This window comes from Littorina saxatilis, linkage group LG2, assembly GCF_037325665.1.
Source record: "Littorina saxatilis isolate snail1 linkage group LG2, US_GU_Lsax_2.0, whole genome shotgun sequence".
In the NCBI taxonomy this organism is placed as follows: domain Eukaryota; kingdom Metazoa; phylum Mollusca; class Gastropoda; order Littorinimorpha; family Littorinidae; genus Littorina; species Littorina saxatilis.
The window spans coordinates 10,082,813-10,102,063 of NC_090246.1; the positions used below are offsets into that span (position 1 = coordinate 10,082,813).

Sequence of the window (19,251 nt, forward strand, 5' to 3'; positions counted from 1 at the left end):
TGACAGCTTGACTAAATGTTGTATTTTCGCCTTTTGCGACTTGTTCTTTTCTGTCTTCCTTGTTATACCCTTCTGCATTTTGTCTTCCAGTGTGAATTCAAAAGCTAAATATAATTACCCAACACTGAATATATGCAAGTTGCGACAAAAATATTTACCCTCACAACACAATTATCTAAACAACACAATGATTTACATTTACAAAGAAGCATGACAAATTAACATATAATACAATGTATAAACAATCTACAGAAAATACAATGAAAAAATACCCACACCATACAACAGCTTAACTTGCGAGAACAAATTTACTGTAGTGTCAGAATAGAAGGAAAATGTTAAAAGAAGTTTGAGAACTGAAAGCCAATTAAGACATTGGAGACCAGGTATCAGAAAAGCTAACATTAACACAGAATCACTACGACCCAGACCTCTACCACAAGAGACCACTATGTAAATCAAAGATGCACATTTTCTAATAATAAAAAAAGGCCGAAGACAGGTTACTAACACTATGGGATTATGACAGAATTGCTAGAATTATGAAACTATATGAGAGAAATTTAGATCAGCATCTAGCTAACACATACTGCAGCTATATACAGCTAAAATGACAATGTTCAAAATGATCTTTTCTGTATGATGAAGTTTTCTTCTTTCAACAAACACTCATAGTATCAACAAATGTTTGTGTTTGGTTGCAAAATTGTAATGCCTTTTGCATGTCCACATATCTGAATGGACAAACGTCAATGATAAATTTCCATTTTAGTGAGAAAATGGCGTACCACCAGTTTAAATCTTTATTTCTAAAAAAAAAGAAAAAAAAAAGAGATGCTGAAAGCCTAAAAATTCTTATTTCCAGACAGTCAGTTAATGTTCCACAGACAATTATCACTTCAAATGATAATCACTGCTTTATCTGGCATAGGAAAAGACAAATACACTACATCTATAAAAATCATATCTATATGCCATGAACATTTTACAACATATAATTGCAGTTTTGAGACGATTTGGCTCTGATGTTTCAATCAGATTTCCATCTTACAAACAAGACATCACAGAAAGAAGAAAAAACACACACATGCACAGAAAGATTGAAATAGGAAAAACACACATGCAGTCAAGTGATGAAGAATAGACAATTGTGTGCAGAGCACAAAGGTAAAAGGGCTAGAAAAAGAAAAGATAATCTAGGAAACCCCCTCCCCCACCCCATCCAACCTTCACTATTTAAAAACAAAAACAAAAACAGAGAGACATGGGAGAGGGAGGGAAGGAGGGAGAGACACAGAGACACAGAGTGAGACAGAGACAGAGAGAAGAAGATCAAAGAAGAAAATTGAACTCGAAAGTCTTGAAGTCAAAAAAGCTAAGCATATGATCATAAAATTCCCTGTCAACTTCAGCAGAAGCTTACTGTACATGCATGTGTTTCTCTCTAATAGAGCCATGTAGCATGTCCTTTGACCAAACCTTTTGATTAAAAAGATGAAAAGGGAATTAAGTTACAGAGTCATGGCATTTCCTGTGACCGGAGCTTTGGGGTAAAAAGATGAGAAGGGAAGTAACCCTAACAGGGAACCAACAGATTGTTCTAGATCTGCATACAGAGCAGTGATGTCCAGCAATCCTCACCTTTGCTGTAGAGGACAGGGATATGGTCAGTGGTCAGCTTGGACTGGCTCTTCAGTCCCACCACCAGGGGACTTCCCCTCCTGTAACAGGTGAACAGGTACAGTGAAACCACAATTTGAAGACAGATTGTTTTAAGATACTGTTCAAGACACTGTTTCCGCAGTTTTCTCTCGGAAAAATAATGCCCCATCTAAAGAATCCCTCTCTTTTTAATCCTTATTTTGTCACATTTTCAACGGAGTTCCTTGAAGGAGGGAGGGGGTGGGGAGCACTGCTACTGTTAGTGTAAAACTTGTCGATCCTTAACTGGGCGAAGCTTGCAGCACAAAGCTGTAGCACTGAGTTTTCTGTAAAAACACTTCGCAAAGTGGACTTCCGGCTCAAGTAAGTACCGCCTTTACCATCTGCTGGGTGACTTAAATGGAACAGCCTACTGTTCTCTTTCATCACAAATATTTATCCCCTGAATTTTCTTGGCTTTGTTATATATGAGCGCACAATGCTAAAAAATTGAAAATAGCAGAAAAGATGGACAAGCTCACAAATAAACAGTTAAGACCTTTATATAAACTGTGACTAAACAATTTTCACTTTGAGTTTGCCAAGAGTGATAATACACAAATATGCCCCCAAAATACAACTAGCCAAACAATAGTCCTCAAATTTGATGAACCGATTATTTAAGTAAATGTGCATGCATTGATAAAATTATTAATATCATGAAAATATATCTGTAATGTACACACCTTGTGGCAACAATCTCTCCGGGGAAATGTCTGCTGATAACAGCCACTGCAAAGGCTCCCTCCTGCAAAGAAGAAAGAAGAGTAACTTAAAAATCAAAAATTAAAATAATTTAAAAACAAGACAAAAACAACTTCTTTCACCCCTGTTCTAAATAAACAGACTATCAATGTTTTCTTTGAAAAAAAAACCCCAACAAGACGTATAAATAAAAAAAATACATTAAACCCTCTGTCATCCCTATTTCTAAAAAAATAGATCAATGTTTCCTTTGGCAGAAAGAAGAGTTTTAAATAAAGCCAAAAAAAATAAAAATTGAAACTTGTTAAACTTTCTCTTGGTTCAAAAAGAAACAAAACAATGTCCAATAGGAGAAACTATTACAAACAAGTTTTCTCCACCCCCTTCCCACTCACATTCGGGCCTCATGTCCTCATGTAAACAACAACCAGTTCAACAGAATAGCATCAGAGTTTGTTCAAGACCGATACTGGGCTGGCACTGTACATGTTTAATGTTTAACATAAACACACAGCCTCACTTCTGCATTTCAAATGAAACAGCTTTCAGTCCACTTTGTAACAATGAAGCAGACGCAAAAAACTACTGAAACAGCACTTTTATCTTAGATCTACAAACCAAAGCATCATTCAGAAAAGGTGAAACCTGGACTTTCTTTTACAAACAAAATATGTCACCTAACACACACCCCGGCCCCCGCCCCCCCCCCCCCCCCCCCCCCCCATGTGTTTAGCAGTATGTATGCATGAGTGCTCGTGGAAATGTCTGTCTGTGAATGGAATAAGCACAACTGACACCATAATGTGATCACAGAAATAAAAATAGATCATGTCTCAAAGACTTTGCTTTGGGTAGAGGGACAACAACGTAGCACTTGGGTGGTTTTTATCTTTTATATTTTATCATAATCCCCTTTTTTGTAATGAAAAAGAGTAGTCATGTTACACAGTGCACTAAAGAATACACCTTAAAAAGCCAACATAAATGGCATGCACAGTAACCTCTTTTACAAACTTGGTGACACCACTGGGTCACAGCTTCCCAAATGACACTGATTGTGTTTAATTATTCAAGGATGGGTGCTTATACCCACAATGATTAGAACACGACATCCTGGTGCATGTTCACTGGGTTGTAATCCTTGTCAAAGGCAACAAATCTTGAACAAACACAATGGCTGTCTCTCCAAGTGTCCCTGATTTTAACTGATACTGCTTTTACTGTTTTAGACCTTGAGGTTAAGAGTTTTTGTTCATTCTTCTCCTTCTGATGTACGTTTCTGGACCTTGGGATCAGTAATGTTACTTACTTACTTACTGCCTTTCACGCCTGGTGGCGTGTAGGGCAGCGACAAAGGACACATCAGTGTTGTTTTCCTTTGTCGCTGTTTCTGTAACTCACTCGGTTTTACCAGTTAGAGTTGTTGGCCCTAAGCTGAACCCCCAACCTGGAGGACCAGGGTACACATTTTAGTCTGGCCTCTACCTCACGCGGATCTGTTCGGCATGGTTGGACCTACCAGGGACACGAGGTCCCCGCCGACATAGCTCCGGAGGTTGTCAAGGCACACAAGCCCCCACACCACGATCAAGGTAAGTGCACCAGGTGGGGGGATCAGTAATGTAGCCACATGTAAATCCTGTTTATTGATCATGAAACACCGCATTGGTTGAGTTTTCATGCTCTCCTTATACATACTATCACTCTTTTACCGTCACACTTATACAAATCCCCAACAGACAACAAACAAAAAATACAAGGGAAATATTCAGAAACGCCATTATTAAGGATGATTAAACTTTGTTGAAAAATTAATTATCGCTTGCGTAACATGGATTTCACTAGTACAAAGCTTTACATTACGACATCCAATTATACAGACAAAACCAGCCGCCTGAAAACTATTCAAACAAAACAAAAGCCAGAATGCAAAGGGACAATTAAGCTATTGCATTTTCATGAAATAAAATTTCAAGAATATTAAGCTGATTTTAGAGGAAGATGAACATTTTAAATAATGTTAAGAGGTATGACTCTGATACCACTCATTTTGTGCAAGCTCATGAATGCAAACACTCAGACAGACAATCACAGCCTGGAAGAGAGAGAGAGAGAGAGAGAGAGAGAGAGAGAGAGAGAGAGAGAGAGAGAGAGAGAGAAAATCCTCTCCAAGTGTCCCCGATTTTAACTGATACTGCTTTTACTGTTTTAGACCTTGAGGTTAAGAGTTTTTGTTCATTCTTCTCCTTCTGATGTACGTTTCTGGACCTTGGGACCAGTAATGTAGTCACATGTAAATCCTGTTTATTGATCATGAAACACCGCATTGGCACGTGTACGTACTTGCAATTCCTTCACGTACGTACTCCTCAACCCAAATCACACCCTCTCGTACCTGAACCCCACCCCCCATATTCGTACTTACCCAGACATATCCCTGGTACTTACAACTATTTCACATTTCCCTCAAACCCCACTGCCACCCCACACTCTGACAACTACCCCTACCCCCTTGGCACCCACCCCCTTTTCGACCGTCCAAATAGCGTGTGGCAAGGTGCAGGTCAGCTGACGGCGGTGAGTGACGTCAAAGGAGCGGCGGGACAGTTATCACTCACGGCCCCGTGACGCCACAAGGAAGCACACGCACAGGTCATGACGACATACTGTGGGCAGGGGGTGGTGGTGACACGTACTTCGGTATTTCATTTTTGTTGTCTTCAGATTTTTTTCTTCGCTCTCCGGCTCGTCTTTTGTGACTTTCATGCTGTTGTTTTAATTTTTTTTATTTAGTGACTCTGTTGGTGTACGTGTGTGTGTGTGTGTGTGTGTGTGTGTGTGTGTGTGTGTGTGTGTGTGTGTGTGTGTGTGTGTGTATGGGTGTCACTGTGTGTGTGTGTGACACTGTGTGTGTGTGTGTGTGTGTGTGTGTTACTGTGTGTGTGTGTGTGTGTGTGTGTGTGTGTACGTGCGAGTATTCTGCATTACTTTTGCTTTGTCTGTGTCAGTCCATCATCGAGAACAACAAAAGCGAAACAATGTTCTTTTGTTTGTTTTGACCAAATGATAAACACACAATTCCCCATTCAAAATGTAAACCTGAAAAACACTAACTGCTCACATACTTAGTGCCACTTGTGAAATGTTATACGTTTCACCCCTCTACTTTTTACATTTAGTCAAGTTTTGACTAAATGTTTTAACATTGAGGGGGAATCGAGACGAGGATCGTGGTGTATGTGTGTCTGTCTGTCTGTGTGTGTGTTCGTGTGTGTCTGTGTGTGTGTGTAGAGCGATTCAGAGTAAACTACTGGACCGATCTTTATGAAATTTTACATGAGAGTTCCTGGGTATGGTATCCCCAGACGTTTTTTTTGATTTTTTCGATAAATGTCTTTGATGACGTCATATCCGGCTTTTTGTAAAAGTTGAGGCGGCACTGTCACACCCTCATTTTTCAATCAAATTGATTGAACATTTTGTAAAGCAATCTTCGACGAAGGCCGGACTTCGGTATTGCATTTCAGCTTGGTGTCTTAAAAATTAATTAACGACTTGGGTCATTAAAAATCTGAAAATTGTAATACATTTTTTTTTTTATATAAAACGATCCAAATTTACGTTTGTCTTATTCTACATCATTTCCTGATTCCAAAAACATATAAATATGTTATATTTGGATTAAAAACCCAGTAAGGTAATATATTGTACAACGGCAGGACAGGCTCGTCAACCCTGGAAGGCAGCTGTCCTAGGAGAAGATCACTCCAAAATTAAAACGAGGGCAGAGGAGGCTCACTATCCCTGCAAGGAAACTCCTCTAGGAGAAGGACCACTCCAAATTTAAACCCACGTAGTCCCCCGAAGACGGAAGACATCGGCCATTAGGCGGGGAGCAGACCGGATGTCTACGCTTACTACGACAAATGATTGTGTCTAGGTCGAATTGTACTACGTTGCAAGCCCCTGGAGCAATTTTTGTATTAGTGCTTTTGTGAACAAGAAACAATTAACAAGTGGCTCTATCCCATCTCCCCCCCCCCCCCCCCCCCCTTTCCCCGTCGCGATATAACCTTCGTGGTTGAAAACGACGTTAAACACCAAATAAAGAAAGAAAGGATCAAAAACAATCTCTGACAATTAAAAATATAACAAGAAGAGCAAACGCTCGATCGAGTCACTTTCGCAGTTCTGAATATTATATGAGGCATCAGATGGACAGGAAGAAATTGCTATTCACAACACAATGAGTCACGTTCACATAAAATTTGAGCCCGGTCACTTTTATAGTTTCCGAGAAAAGCCCAACGTTAAGTTGTGTGTTGCCGAACAGAAAAGGCTAGTTATCTCCCTTGTTTTTCTGATAACGTTCGTAAAAGGCTACAGATGTAAATACTTTGATGTAAAGAATAATCCTACAAAGTTTCAATCACATCCGATGAACTTTGTCAAAGATATAAAATGTCTAATTTTTCCTTTGACGCTGACCTGTGACCTTGAAAAAGGTCAAAGGTCAACGAAACCATCGTTAAAGTGTAGAGGTCATTGGAGGTCACGACTAAACAAAATATGAGCCCGATCGCTTTGATAGTTTCCGAGAAAAGTCCAACGTTAAGGTGGTGTCTACGGACGGCCGGCCGGACAGACTAACACTGACCGATTACATAGAGTCACTTTTTCTCAAGTGACTCAAAAATTATGATCAAAATTATTTCCGAAATCGATTTAAAAACAATTTCATCTTATTCCTTGTCGGTTCCTGATTCCAAAAACGTATAGATATGATATGTTTGGATTAAAAACACGCTCAGAAAGTTAAAACGAAGAGAGCCACAGAAAAGCGTGCTATGCAGCACAGCGAAACCACTACCGCGCTAAACAGGCTCGTCAGTTTCACTCCGTTTTGCACAAGCGGCGGACTACGGTCATTGTGAAAAAATGCAGTGCGTTCAGTTTCATTCTGTGAGTTCCACAGCTTGACTAAATGTAATAATTTCGCCTTACGCGACTTGTTTTTTTTACTCCCAGCTAGGAGCTCAAACAAGGTGAACACCACTCAGGTAATCTATATTATGTCCACCTCAGTGTTCCCGGCCCTTTTGACAGTATCCCCCCCCCCCCCCCCCCCCTCCATTCTGCCCTTTGGCCAAGAGAATTCCTCAACGTAACTTGATCATTACTTCGTCCGCAATGAGGATGCAAACACAAGAGAGAGAGAGAATGATGGGGGTAGGGAACGAGATAGAGGGAACGAGATAGAGGGAGGGCGGGAGAGAGAGGCGGAGAGGAAGGGCGGGAGAGAGAGGCGGAGAGGGAGGGCGGGAGAGAGAGGCGGAGAGGAAGGGCGGGAGAGAGAAAGAGAGGGAGGGGGAGAAGTAGAAAAAGTGTGTATGCGCGCGCGCGCGCGTGTGTGTGTGTGTGTGTTTGTGTGTGCGTGCAGGGTGTGTGTGTGTGTGTGTGTGTGTGCAAGCGTGCGTGCGCGCGTGTGTGTGTGTGTCTGTGTGTACGTGAGCGCACACTGAGTCTTATGGGCAGAATATACCTGCGCAGAGTCAGCGGCACAGACGACGCACTGCAGATTATTGATGCCGCGGTTGGGATTATGACGAGTACGTGGCCTGTTTTCTTTTCATGCTGCGTAATAATCTGCAGTGCGTCGTCTGTCCTGCTGAAATGACATAGGTGAGCGCCGGGCCTTATAAGCGCACCGGGAGATGTGAACGCACCCGTCTGCAGTTTTGTGATACATGTGTGTAGGTACAACGCGGCCATTGCGTTCACCATAATTTGTTTAATTTTTTTTCAAATGTAGCTCACCTATTCTTTATCTGGAAACCAGTTGTCTTAATGATACATGTACATGTTGCAGCCTAAGTCAAGTACATGTTAATACGAGACTATGGTAGAATCCGGAACTTAGCCTAATTATGAGTTTCTGCGAAACCTCCACTTCGCAGGAAAAAAATCATGGTACAGCGATCTGTTTTTCTTTTGAATTCTTCTTTTTTTGTTTCTTCATTTTACACTTTATGATGATGCGTGAAAATACAAGACTATCATATCATGTCTTGACATTGTTTCCAGTGTGTGTTTCTGAGGAACTTGTACCCTGCATAACAAAAATAAGATATCATATTGTCAAGCCTCGTTGACAGAAACAGACGCCACATAAAACTGCTTTCAAGGACGGTGCAGGGGGAGGTAGCTTGGTGGGGGTAGGGTGGGGTGGGGGGAATGGTGGCGGTAGTGGTGATAAGGAACTCGACAGGGGTGCATGATCTTGAATAAAACTTATAATTAGCAGCTAAAGTTACATTTGAGGGATTGTTAAAATCCGGCTGAGAGAGAGAGAGAGAGAGAGAGAGAGAGAGAGAGAGAGAGAGAGAGAGAGAGAGAGAGAGAGAGAGAGAGAGAGAGAGAGAGGTGAGCGTGCGAGAGAAGGAGGAGGAGGGGGAGAGGGAGGGGGGGGGGGGGGGGGGGTAGAGAGAATCGATTACGCTGAACAAAGTCGTTGCACGAAGCCTAGTTCGGCTCTTCGATCTGAGCACGCACAAGACAGGATATTATGTTTGAATATTTGATATATTCTATCCTCCCGACTTAACCCGAGCGAACGAACACAAGAATTTGACAAGCCTTTGGTCTCAGACTTACGTTCTAATCCTTCGTGTAAAGTTCACATGAGAGCCCGTGGTGGGCTCCGAACCCTTCAACGCTTACCTGAGGACTTCTCAGTTTTCAGGCAAGTTGAGACCCCCCCCCCCCCTCCCAGCCCCTCCACCACCCTACGCTACGGTCCCCCCACCTCGAGTCATCAGCATTTACCTGAGATCTTCTCAGTTTTTTTTCTCTCAGGAAAACTGAAGACTTGACTTGTCGAACATGGCTGAGAGAGTGAGAGAGTGAGAGAGAGAAACTGAAACTGAAACTGAACCTGAACTTTATTACCAAAGGATAGAGGTTTTAGGCAAAGCCTAATCTTACAACCTGTCCCTTCTACAAACACTGAATACAGACGCACAGAATATAGATAGTAAGAAGGACAAAGGTAATAGTTTCTTTTAGACGTTCATAATGTAAATAGTAACAAGGAAAAGGGTTATGGTTTCTTATACACACTCAAAAATGGGAAAACAATTTAGTGTGGAAATTGCAGCATAGTTGCAATAACGCATTGCATATAAACATCCAAAACAACTAATAACAAAAGGGGGAAAATGTGGGGAGGAATTGTCACAATCATTTGCATGTATATTATTATAAATACATACACATAAAGAACAAATCAAAATACAAAAAAAGCACTAAAATATCAGACATGAAAAGTGTTCTATTTACCCATCAAGCGGGAATAGAACTGGCGCCTAAACGTTTTCACAGAAGAGGCATTTCGGAGGGGTAGGGGTATGGAATTCCACGCTCCTGAGAAGGATAAACTTGACTTATAAAAGTCTAGACGAGGGATAGGGGAAATCAGATTCTGGGACCCATATATTTTTGTGGCATGTCTGAAATGTGATTTTAAATATCCAGGAACATTATTGTTAATTACTTTGTACATTAAGACAGCCTTATTTAGCGTCAACTGATCTTTCAAGGGGGTTGAAATTAAGGAGCTTTAATTTATCATCTGTTGGCTTATTTGACTCATGCAGAATTAGTTTTGCAGCACGGCGATGAAGAGAATTGAGTCGTTTGAGATGAACATCACTGCAGTTATCCCAAAGTGTTGAAGCAAAGTTGATATGAGGCATTATGTGGGCGTAATAAAACAACTTGAGTGCTTCCACATCGGCGTAATGCCTTAATTTTGACAATAAATACAAATTTGTAGATACTGTACTAATTTGCTAATTTTACTCAAGTGAGTTTGCCATTTCAATTTTTGATCAACAGTAACCCCTAATAATTTATGCTCTTTAACTTGCTGCACTTAAGTTGAATCAATTGACAGTTGAAGCTGTAAGGATTTTAATTGGTGTTTTTGTCTAGTTGTAATCACCATACTGTTCTTCTTAACAGGGTGAATAATCATTGCAATCGAGAGAGAGAGAGAGAGAGAGAGAGAGAGAGAGAGAGAGAGAGAGAGAGAGAGAGAGAGAGAGAGAGAGAGAGTTTTCTATTAACTGAGCTTACATCGAAATCAAAAAACAAGAAAGGTAGGTTGTTGGAACGTTTGTTATTGACAAAACAATACATTTGTTAATAATTTTGGAACGTTGGCAGTCTCTTTGCTTTTGGATGAGCTTACAGCGATTTCCACGTTTTCAGTCTGCTTCCATTGTGAACATCTGGTTTATGTTCATATTAAACTTCAGTGGGTCATTCGGTCAATTTGCCATGTGTGCGTGTGTGTGCCTGACTGTGCTGTAAGTGTAACATGTATCGGTATTCATACTGTTAAGTTCATGCATACCAATTTCGCATTCTCGTGCAAGACAGTCTGTGTGTGAGTGCGTGATTGTGGTGCAATATATATCGGTATTCATACTGTTAAGTTTATGCATACCAATTTCGCATTCTCGTGCAAAACAGTCTCTGTGTGTGAGTGCGTGATTGTGGTGCAATATATATCGGTATTCATACTGTTAAGTTTATGCATACCAATTTCGCATTCTCGTGCAAAACAGTCTGTGAGTGTGTGCGTAATTGTGGTGCAATATGTATCGGTATTCATACTGTTAAGTTCATGCATACCAATTTTGCATTCTCGTGCAAAACAGTGTGTGTGCGTGATTGTGGTGCAATATATATTGGTATTCATATCCTCCCAGGCGCAGATCCATGGCCCCACGGGACCGACGGACGCCGGCAATTCATATTGGAAAGTTCAAACATGCCAACTTCGCATTATCGTGAAAAACAGTCTTTTAGTACTTCTCTTGACTACTAACCTCTGAAAACGTGACTTGGCTGAACCGAAAATCTATTCACGAAGTTTTCTTTTCACTTAAACATTCAATATTACCAAACATTTCTCGTGCCGCCACGTTCGGAACGCTCTGACCCCTAAATCTTAGATTGACAATGTCCATGCCTAAGGGTATTGAAATCGTGGAAAATTGGACTTGAAATGAATCATGCTTTGCAAGCACATGTACATTTCCGTTTGTTGTTGTAGTATAACTTTTTATTGCTCATTCAAAGTCATTGAAACCAATACAGTTATATACCAGCTAAATGGCTCGTAACGCGCCAAGGTAAATGTTCCTTTGAAATGATTCTCTGAAAAACTGTCAATTCGTCAGGCATTCAGATCGTGGAAAATTGGACTTGAAATGAATCATGCTTTGCAAGCACAAGTACATTATAAGATGTTTGATGGGCTGTTGACAGTCCAGCTTTTTTGTCGGTCCGAGGGGGGAGCATATCGTCTTTTGTTTCATATTTATTGACCAAGGCCGAAGTATAACTTTTCATTGCTCATTCAAAGTCATTCAAAGACAGTGATATACCAGCTAAAAGGCTCGTAACGCGCCAAGGTAAATGTTCCTTTGAAATGATTCTCTGAAAAGCTGTCAATTCGTCAGGGATTCAGATCGTGCGCCAATCAATCGCGTGGCCAGGAATAAACATGCACAACTAGGAAGTCAAGATAAAAACGCGACGACTTGCCTTTTCACCTTAACTTAATCACTAAATCATGTATGGAAACACTAAAGACCTACCCCTTTTTCTCCTGCAGTATGTAACAATACAGAGGCCCACCTTTTCTCACCTAAAACTAACAGCTAAATCCTGTCACAAATAAGTAGCCTACTTTGAAGTGTTCCCAAAAGTGCTGTTGGAGGGCGTGTTTTTTTTTCTTCTCTGTGACCGCACCATTGCTTTTTTGAGTGTTCTTTTTCTCTTACCACACAATTAAACTTTTATGACCCGGATGTTTCCGTCAAGAATTTGTTTCTTTGAAAGACATGAGATACTCCTGGCTCAATCTGCTGTCAGTCAAGAAGGACTATAACCGTGCCTATTCAATGCTTATAAATAGGTTATAAATAGCAAACCTCCGGCTTTTCACAATCACGGGTTCAGTTTCAAGTCCCGCTCACATTTTTCTGTCTTTTTCTCTAAGTTCATTTTTTGCCCGAGCTTTGTGACACATTGAAATGTCTGGGCCCGATTTGAAGATGGGGGTGGGAGGGTGGGGGTAGCGGAGTACGGGGGCAGTGGAGTACGCATACGGAATGCAATTTTACATACATGTACAACCTTCGCTGGATGAGTGTCAACAGGCCATCAACAAAAGAGAGAGAGAGAGAGAGAGAGAGAGAGAGAGAGAGAGAGAGAGAGAGAGAGAGAGAGAGAGAGAGAGAGAGAGAGAGAAAGAGAGAGAGAGAGAGAAAAAGAGAGAAAGAGGAAAGAGAGAGAGAGAGAGAGAGAGAGAGAGAGAGAGAGAGAGAGAGAGAGAGAGAGAGAGAGAGAGAGAGAGAGAGAGAGAGACACAGACACAGAGAGAGGCGACCTTCGCCGGAAAAGGGACTACAGCCAAATAATAGAAGAGAGAGAGAGAGAGAGAGAGAGAGAGAGAGAGAGAGAGAGAGAGAGAGAGAGAGAGAGAGAGAGAGAGAGAGAGAGAGAGAGAGAGAGAGAGAGAGAGAGAGAGAGAGAGAGAGAGAGAGAGAGAGAGAGAGAGAGAGAGGGAGAGGGGCGAGGGAGATCTCATTGCACTGAACCGTGGTAACAAATGTTCACATGTCTGCGTTTATTCTAACACACATTTACCTTATAGTGTGTGCTGAGAATGAATTGCTTGCACTGCAACCCAGTGCAGTGACTTGATAGCCTATTCTTTTCATTCGTGCCTGAGCAGCTTCTTTGTCAGGATATATAACCAGAAACGGGGTATCAAGTCATTCGGTTTTTGTACCTCACAGGAGGGGGATCCCTCGCTAGCTTTAGTTCCATCTGTCACAGGACTTTTCTTTATTTGGGAGAAAAAATGTAAAAGCACTTACTGGATAAGAAGGAAAAAGAAAATCCTTTCAATTCTTTCCACGTAAGAAGGCAATTGTGCATCGTTCGACGACAACTTTAACCCCCCCCCCCCCCCTCATACCCGCCCCTACTCCTGCAATACCTAACAACATCATGGACTATTTTTTACACAGAAAAACATTATATATATGAGAGCGAGAGAGAGAGAGAGAGAGAGAGAGAGAGAGAGAGAGAGAGAGAGAGAGAGAGAGAGAGAGAGAGAGAGAGAGAGAGAGAGAGAGAGAGAGAGAGAGAGAGAAGGGGAGAGAGGTGGGCGCAAAAGTGCAAGTGTGTGTTTTCAATTACAGAACAAATCGCCGGGTTACAAAGTGTCCGGACGAAAGTGGAAAATAAATATTAGCAGGTCAAGAAAGCGAGAGGCAAAAGTTACAAAAAGAGCAGAGAGAACCGCTATTGTAAAAACAATGTATGCTTTCAGATGACTTCTCGTCTTTGCTATCGCCTTTCTCATGTCTCCCGGGCTTCCTTCCCCTCCAGTTCATTTCGTTTTGCATCCACCTGATGTTCCTCTTCATCTCTATACTGCTTTCAGTGCCACAGTCAGAACATTCTACAGCTGAAGTTTCATTACATACAAGACAAATGCACATGCAGGCAGATCGTTCTAACTGCTAAGAAAGCAACAACGCCAAGTAGGAACAATGACAAAAGTACAGTGGTACCTCCCTATTTTACGGATCCTTCAATAGTACGACCCATTTGTCTGTGACGGATTACTTTTTCCTTCCAGTACCACTACCAGAACAAGAGTCAGGATCAACTAAGGATCCAAACATAACTGTGAGGTCTCGCAAAGTCGCTGAATTTCCCAAGTCTTCTGCCCCGATTCGAGCTGTTTGCTGCTAAAATAAGCTTTCATTGTCTTACTCAGCGTTGAAATATCTAATGCGTGTTCGTGCACTTAAAAAGAATCCTCTCTCCAAAAAATCTGAAATATCAAATACGTGTTCGTGCACTAAAAAAGAATTCTCTCTCCAGAAAATCGTATTCTATACTACCGCCATCTCTTGAAAGATATGAATTTCTTAAAAGACTATGAAATCCTCTGTCTTTCTCATCAGCAACAGGAATGCCTTGCCAAGGAGAGATCATAAAAACATGCGCTTGTATTTAGGAATACCTTTTCTTAACGAAAGGCTTTGAACCGCAAGCGCTCTTTCTTGTTCCTGTGTCGTAACCTCTCGGCCACCTCGCCCAGACAGTGAACGTGCACTATTTGTGGGGACGGTAAACACACTGAACTAACGAACTGGGTGCTCGCACGCTGCACAATCTGATGAGGACATGAGACCATCCTGAACTCAGGTCAAAATGAGCTTTTGACCTGAGTTCAGGATGGACATGAGACATGCTGTCCTTACAAGACTCTTCTAAACTTGTCTTTTCAGTTTTTATGTGGGCGTCCTTTTTGAACTGTCTGGGACCCTTGTCAAAGACTCGGTTTGTTTAGGTGCCAGATACACCAAAATAGACCTACGTTGTTGTATGGACACGTTAGCTTCTCGCAGCTCTTCCAAATCTATCTTCGTTATGTGTGTGTGTGTGTGTGTGTGTGTGTGTGTGTGTGTGTGTGTGTGTGTGTGTGTGTGCGTGTGCGTGTGTGTGTGTGTGTGTGTGTGTGTGCGTGTGCGTGTGTGTGTGTGCGATTGTGTGTGTGTGTGTGTTTACTACATCTGAAAACCTCTTGACAAGCCTCACAAAATGACCGATGGACATCTTAAGTTTCTCGAGACTCAAAGTCACCAAATTGCCAGCACTAACTTGAACATGATTGGGGACTGAAATGTTTTATTGCACGTACTGTGATTATCCCTTGGAAACGGTTACCTTACACATAATGCAATCGAAATATAGGTCAGAGGGCGTCAACAACAACACACAAATCTGACTTTCTATAAAGCAAAGAGGCAAAGAACGACAAGAGGACAGCACAGCTGCGTCCAGCCAACGAGGAAGAAGTTGAGTTGAGACGCACGCCACTCCGCAGTGTGAATCTTGCACGGCTTTGCTATCATCAGCTGAAGCCTCTCGGACACAACGTCAAACACACGATGAATGCTGAGCATCTAGCACTCTACACACGGTGATACCTGGCGGCTCTTCTTCAGCCTACCCCCGCACCCCCCCCCCCCCCACACACACACACCTCCTGGTCTACTGTCCCTCTTCCTCGTCAGATTTTGCCCCCTGGCTTTTGTCCTTTGTTTTTGCACCCATCAAAACCCTACCCCCCCCCCCCCCTACCCCCCCGTGAAGCTTAGGGACCTTCAACGACTCACCACCCCCGCCCCAGTGTCATGGGGACTGGTCGCTGTGTGGTTTGGGCGTCAATGACCGTTAGGTCGCTGCGGTCAGGGTCTCACCTGCTTCCCCTCCTTTTTGCTCCCCAAACCCTCACACCCCCCCCCCCTCCCTCCGATCCAATGTCCTCCCCTGTCTGACTGACCTCTATTCTGGAATGTCCAGGGTTTCCTCTTTTAGCTCAGACTGTTGGTTTACAATTTTCCCTCGTCTGTGTTTGTGGATCGTTTTGTTTTGTACTTTTTTCACCTATGCGTGTGCGTAAGGTGTGTGTGTGTGTGTAAGTGTGTGTTTGACTGCGTGCGTGCGTGCGTGCGTGCATGCATGCGTGTGTGTGTGTGTCTGTATTTGTCTTTGTCTTCGTGTTTGTGCATGTTACACTTGCATGCTTTACCTGTCTGTCTGTTGTTTATTACTCTGTACGTGCCTTTGTCTTATCCTAGCTCACTTGCTCTGCAAGCTGTTTGTATGAATATGACTCATACACAAACAACCAGACAAACAACCAGACACACACACACACACACACACACACACACACACACACACACACACACACACACACACACACACACACAACCAACCAAACAAACAAACAAAGCCTGACACAATCATCCAGCACAGCTGTACTCACCAGTTGCTGTACGGTGAGCTCGACGATCTCGCGGAAACTGTGGTTCTTGGCCTTGGTGGTGTCATACACGTGTTTCATCAGCTTGGCGATCACTTCTGTGTCCGTCTCAGATTCACAATCGCGGCCGTGTTTGGCCTGTTCAGGGTACACACACATTTTTCTGTCAGTGTAAAAAGAAGAAAAAACTAAACCAAAATAACAACAACCAACTACAACAAGAAAGGCTTTTTGAAAGGACAAAGGACAAGGCTGTTTGATTCAAAGGACAATTGGCACATCCGAAGTCAATCTTGGTCTTGCTATCGGCTTTTCTTATGCTCTTACTTTGGCAATCACGTCTGACTTTTCTGACTTAACTCAGTTTGTCCATGCATGGGCTAGTGTATACACACAATCAGTAAATAATCAGCTGGGATGGAGAATGAGAGGAACCTTTGCACTTCAACGTAACATCATGGAAACCAAAGCAACCAAAAGAAAACAGCTTTGAGCAAGTGTAGGTCTTAATATAAAGGGATCCCAATGAGAACGCAGAAAGAAGTAGCAAGCAAGCAAGCACTTACCAAGAAATTCTTGATGTCTTTGTAGTTTGTGATGATACCATTATGTACAAGAAGGAATTCTGCAACAGAAAAAAATACTTTTCACAAACATACACAAACAAAACAATCAATGGGGCTTCCACAACCCAGGGACACCCCCTACATCTAGCCCTGAAGACATTTTTGTTTGTTTGTTTGCTTAACGCCCAGTCCACCACGAAGGGTGATATCAAGCCCTGAAGACATATAGAGATAAGATAAGATAAGATAAGATAAGACAAGGATAAGATGTTTTATATCGTCCTGTGAGGTTACCCTCATGGAAAGTTGGGCTGCTTTCTCATTGGGGAAAGCAAGCTGCCATACAGTAAGGGGCTACCCTTTAAAAGCAAAACATGTTTCCATATTTTTTCTTTTTTTTCTTTTAACATGTTTTTACTTCTTTTAGGTACATATATAACGTAAACATGTTTGTTTATCATACCAGCTTTGGGGTCAGAGCGGTGGGGGTGGCAGTTGAGACAGGAGGGCTCGCCGTGGGTGGCCCAGCGGGTGTGAGCGATCCCGGCATGCACCGAGAACTCCTGCTCCATGTCCAGGTTAGGTGTCACTGAAACAGGCATGGAGAAGGCACAGTTTAAGAGTGGTTCCATTTTGTTGTGGTCATCTACATAACTTGTACAGTGCAGTAACAACTTTCCGACCCCCAGTGCACACTGAGAAGTACCGGGCCCAACCAGGAAGTAATTGACTTAAAAATTCAAAACTTGGCACGAAACCAGAAATGTTCTTGTTAAGACTTCATACAAAATAATACGTATTTTCACAGTTGTGTGCCTTGGTCTCTCAAAGTACCATACCCCGTTGTTAACCCCACAATGAAGAAAACCAATAAAGTGCAGTGGTCCAATATCTGCAAAGAACAACATGTTTAGCCAACTGTAAATCCATGATGACATGACGGAAATATTTGGCAGGGATACCAAGACTAAGCTCAGAGGAACGCTCCTCAAAGGGATGTTGTTTATCAAGACAACGCCCCAATCCCGAAGTCCTTTGTTTCCATGGCAACAAATCGTGAACACTTTGAGATCGTGAGCTTTGAGATCGTTAACAATCCGCTATGTTCGCCAAATCTGACACCCTCAATCTATCATCTGTTTGCAAACATGAAAAATGATCTCAGAGGTGAGCACTACGAAACGGGCAATGACGCTAAGACTGGCGTTTAGGACTTCCTACGGGTACAAGACAAAATCTGTTGCAGCAAAGGCATCAAGGCTCTGAGGCACAGATGTAACAAGTGTGTGGAGGTCTGGAGGGACAAGGTTGAAATGTAAACTTCTTCTGGTCTCGTAAGTCAACTCCTTCCTAGTCGGGCCAAGAACTTTTCAGTTGGCCCTTGTCAGACTTCCTTCAAACTTAAGACCTTATTTTCTCAGATTTTCTGTTCATTACCTCTGAACTGTAAATTTACCCCCCATTTTAAGATTACCTCCTTTGCAAGACATGATTTTCCCAGTTCCCTCTCAGTCCCAATCAACCTGAAAAGTTACTTTTCAACTTCCATCAACACAGCCCCCCCCCCCCCCCCCCCCTCCTGTCTTATTTATTCTCACCCCCCCCCCCCCTTCCCATGTCTGTTACCCATCCCCTTACCCCTGTCTCAACAACGAAAACAGGCAACAGGAACTCTTGATTCAAGAGATGAAGAATTCCAGAAATAAACAGTAATGTCAAAAAGACACAGGATGACACACTGACAGAGAGACACACACACAGACGGACAGGTGAACAGACAGACAAAAACTGTTGAAACGTACCCGTGATTTCTTGCTCCAGGGCGGCCACCTTGCCCGTTTGTTTGATGACCTGGGGATCACTGTCCTTTGTGTTCCCCTCAATAGCAAGGCCTGTGCACAAACAAAAGCAGCGGAAAATTAAATCTCTCTTCTTTGCAATCAAGTGGGAGTCAAAACAAAATGACTCTCTTACTAAACTAACAGACTGCCAACGTTCAAAAATCAAGAATACCAAAAAAAACCCACCAAGAAATGTCAAGTTTATGAAAGGTTTATTTATAATCAAATCAAAACATTCACACGAACTTCGGCCTATCGTCCTTTAAAGTTGACAAACAAGATACACAACAGGAGGGAAACAATCTATGATAACTGATACTGTGACTTATCCTTGATGTTGTAGCTTCCTTGTAATTACACAGGAAATATTCACCCAGGAAATGAACACGCCTTACCTGCGGAGTCATAGCCCCTGTATTCCATACGCTTCAAGCCATTGATAAGGATTTCCAGTATCTCCTTGCGGGTGGCTGGCACCAGGAAATTCAGGTATGCAAATATACCTGCAACA

General features: G+C 42.3%; 1 protein-coding gene across 4 annotated transcripts in view; it reads right to left on the minus strand.

Moving 5' to 3' along the window:
• LOC138958170 (glutamine--fructose-6-phosphate aminotransferase [isomerizing] 2-like) overlaps window positions 1-19,251 on the minus strand; it is a 76,126-nt gene that overhangs the window by 37,433 nt on the left and 19,442 nt on the right. For all 4 annotated transcript variants that reach the window (XM_070329250.1, XM_070329252.1, XM_070329251.1 and 1 more), the window contains exons 2-8: window positions 19,136-19,243; window positions 18,702-18,791; window positions 17,363-17,488; window positions 16,900-16,958; window positions 16,337-16,471; window positions 2,388-2,449; window positions 1,642-1,721 (exon numbers count right to left, since the gene is read on the minus strand). In XM_070329250.1, the coding sequence (XP_070185351.1) occupies window positions 1,642-1,721; window positions 2,388-2,449; window positions 16,337-16,471; window positions 16,900-16,958; window positions 17,363-17,488; window positions 18,702-18,791; window positions 19,136-19,243 (660 nt within the window). The remainder of the gene's footprint in view (window positions 1-1,641; window positions 1,722-2,387; window positions 2,450-16,336; window positions 16,472-16,899; window positions 16,959-17,362; window positions 17,489-18,701; window positions 18,792-19,135; window positions 19,244-19,251) is intronic.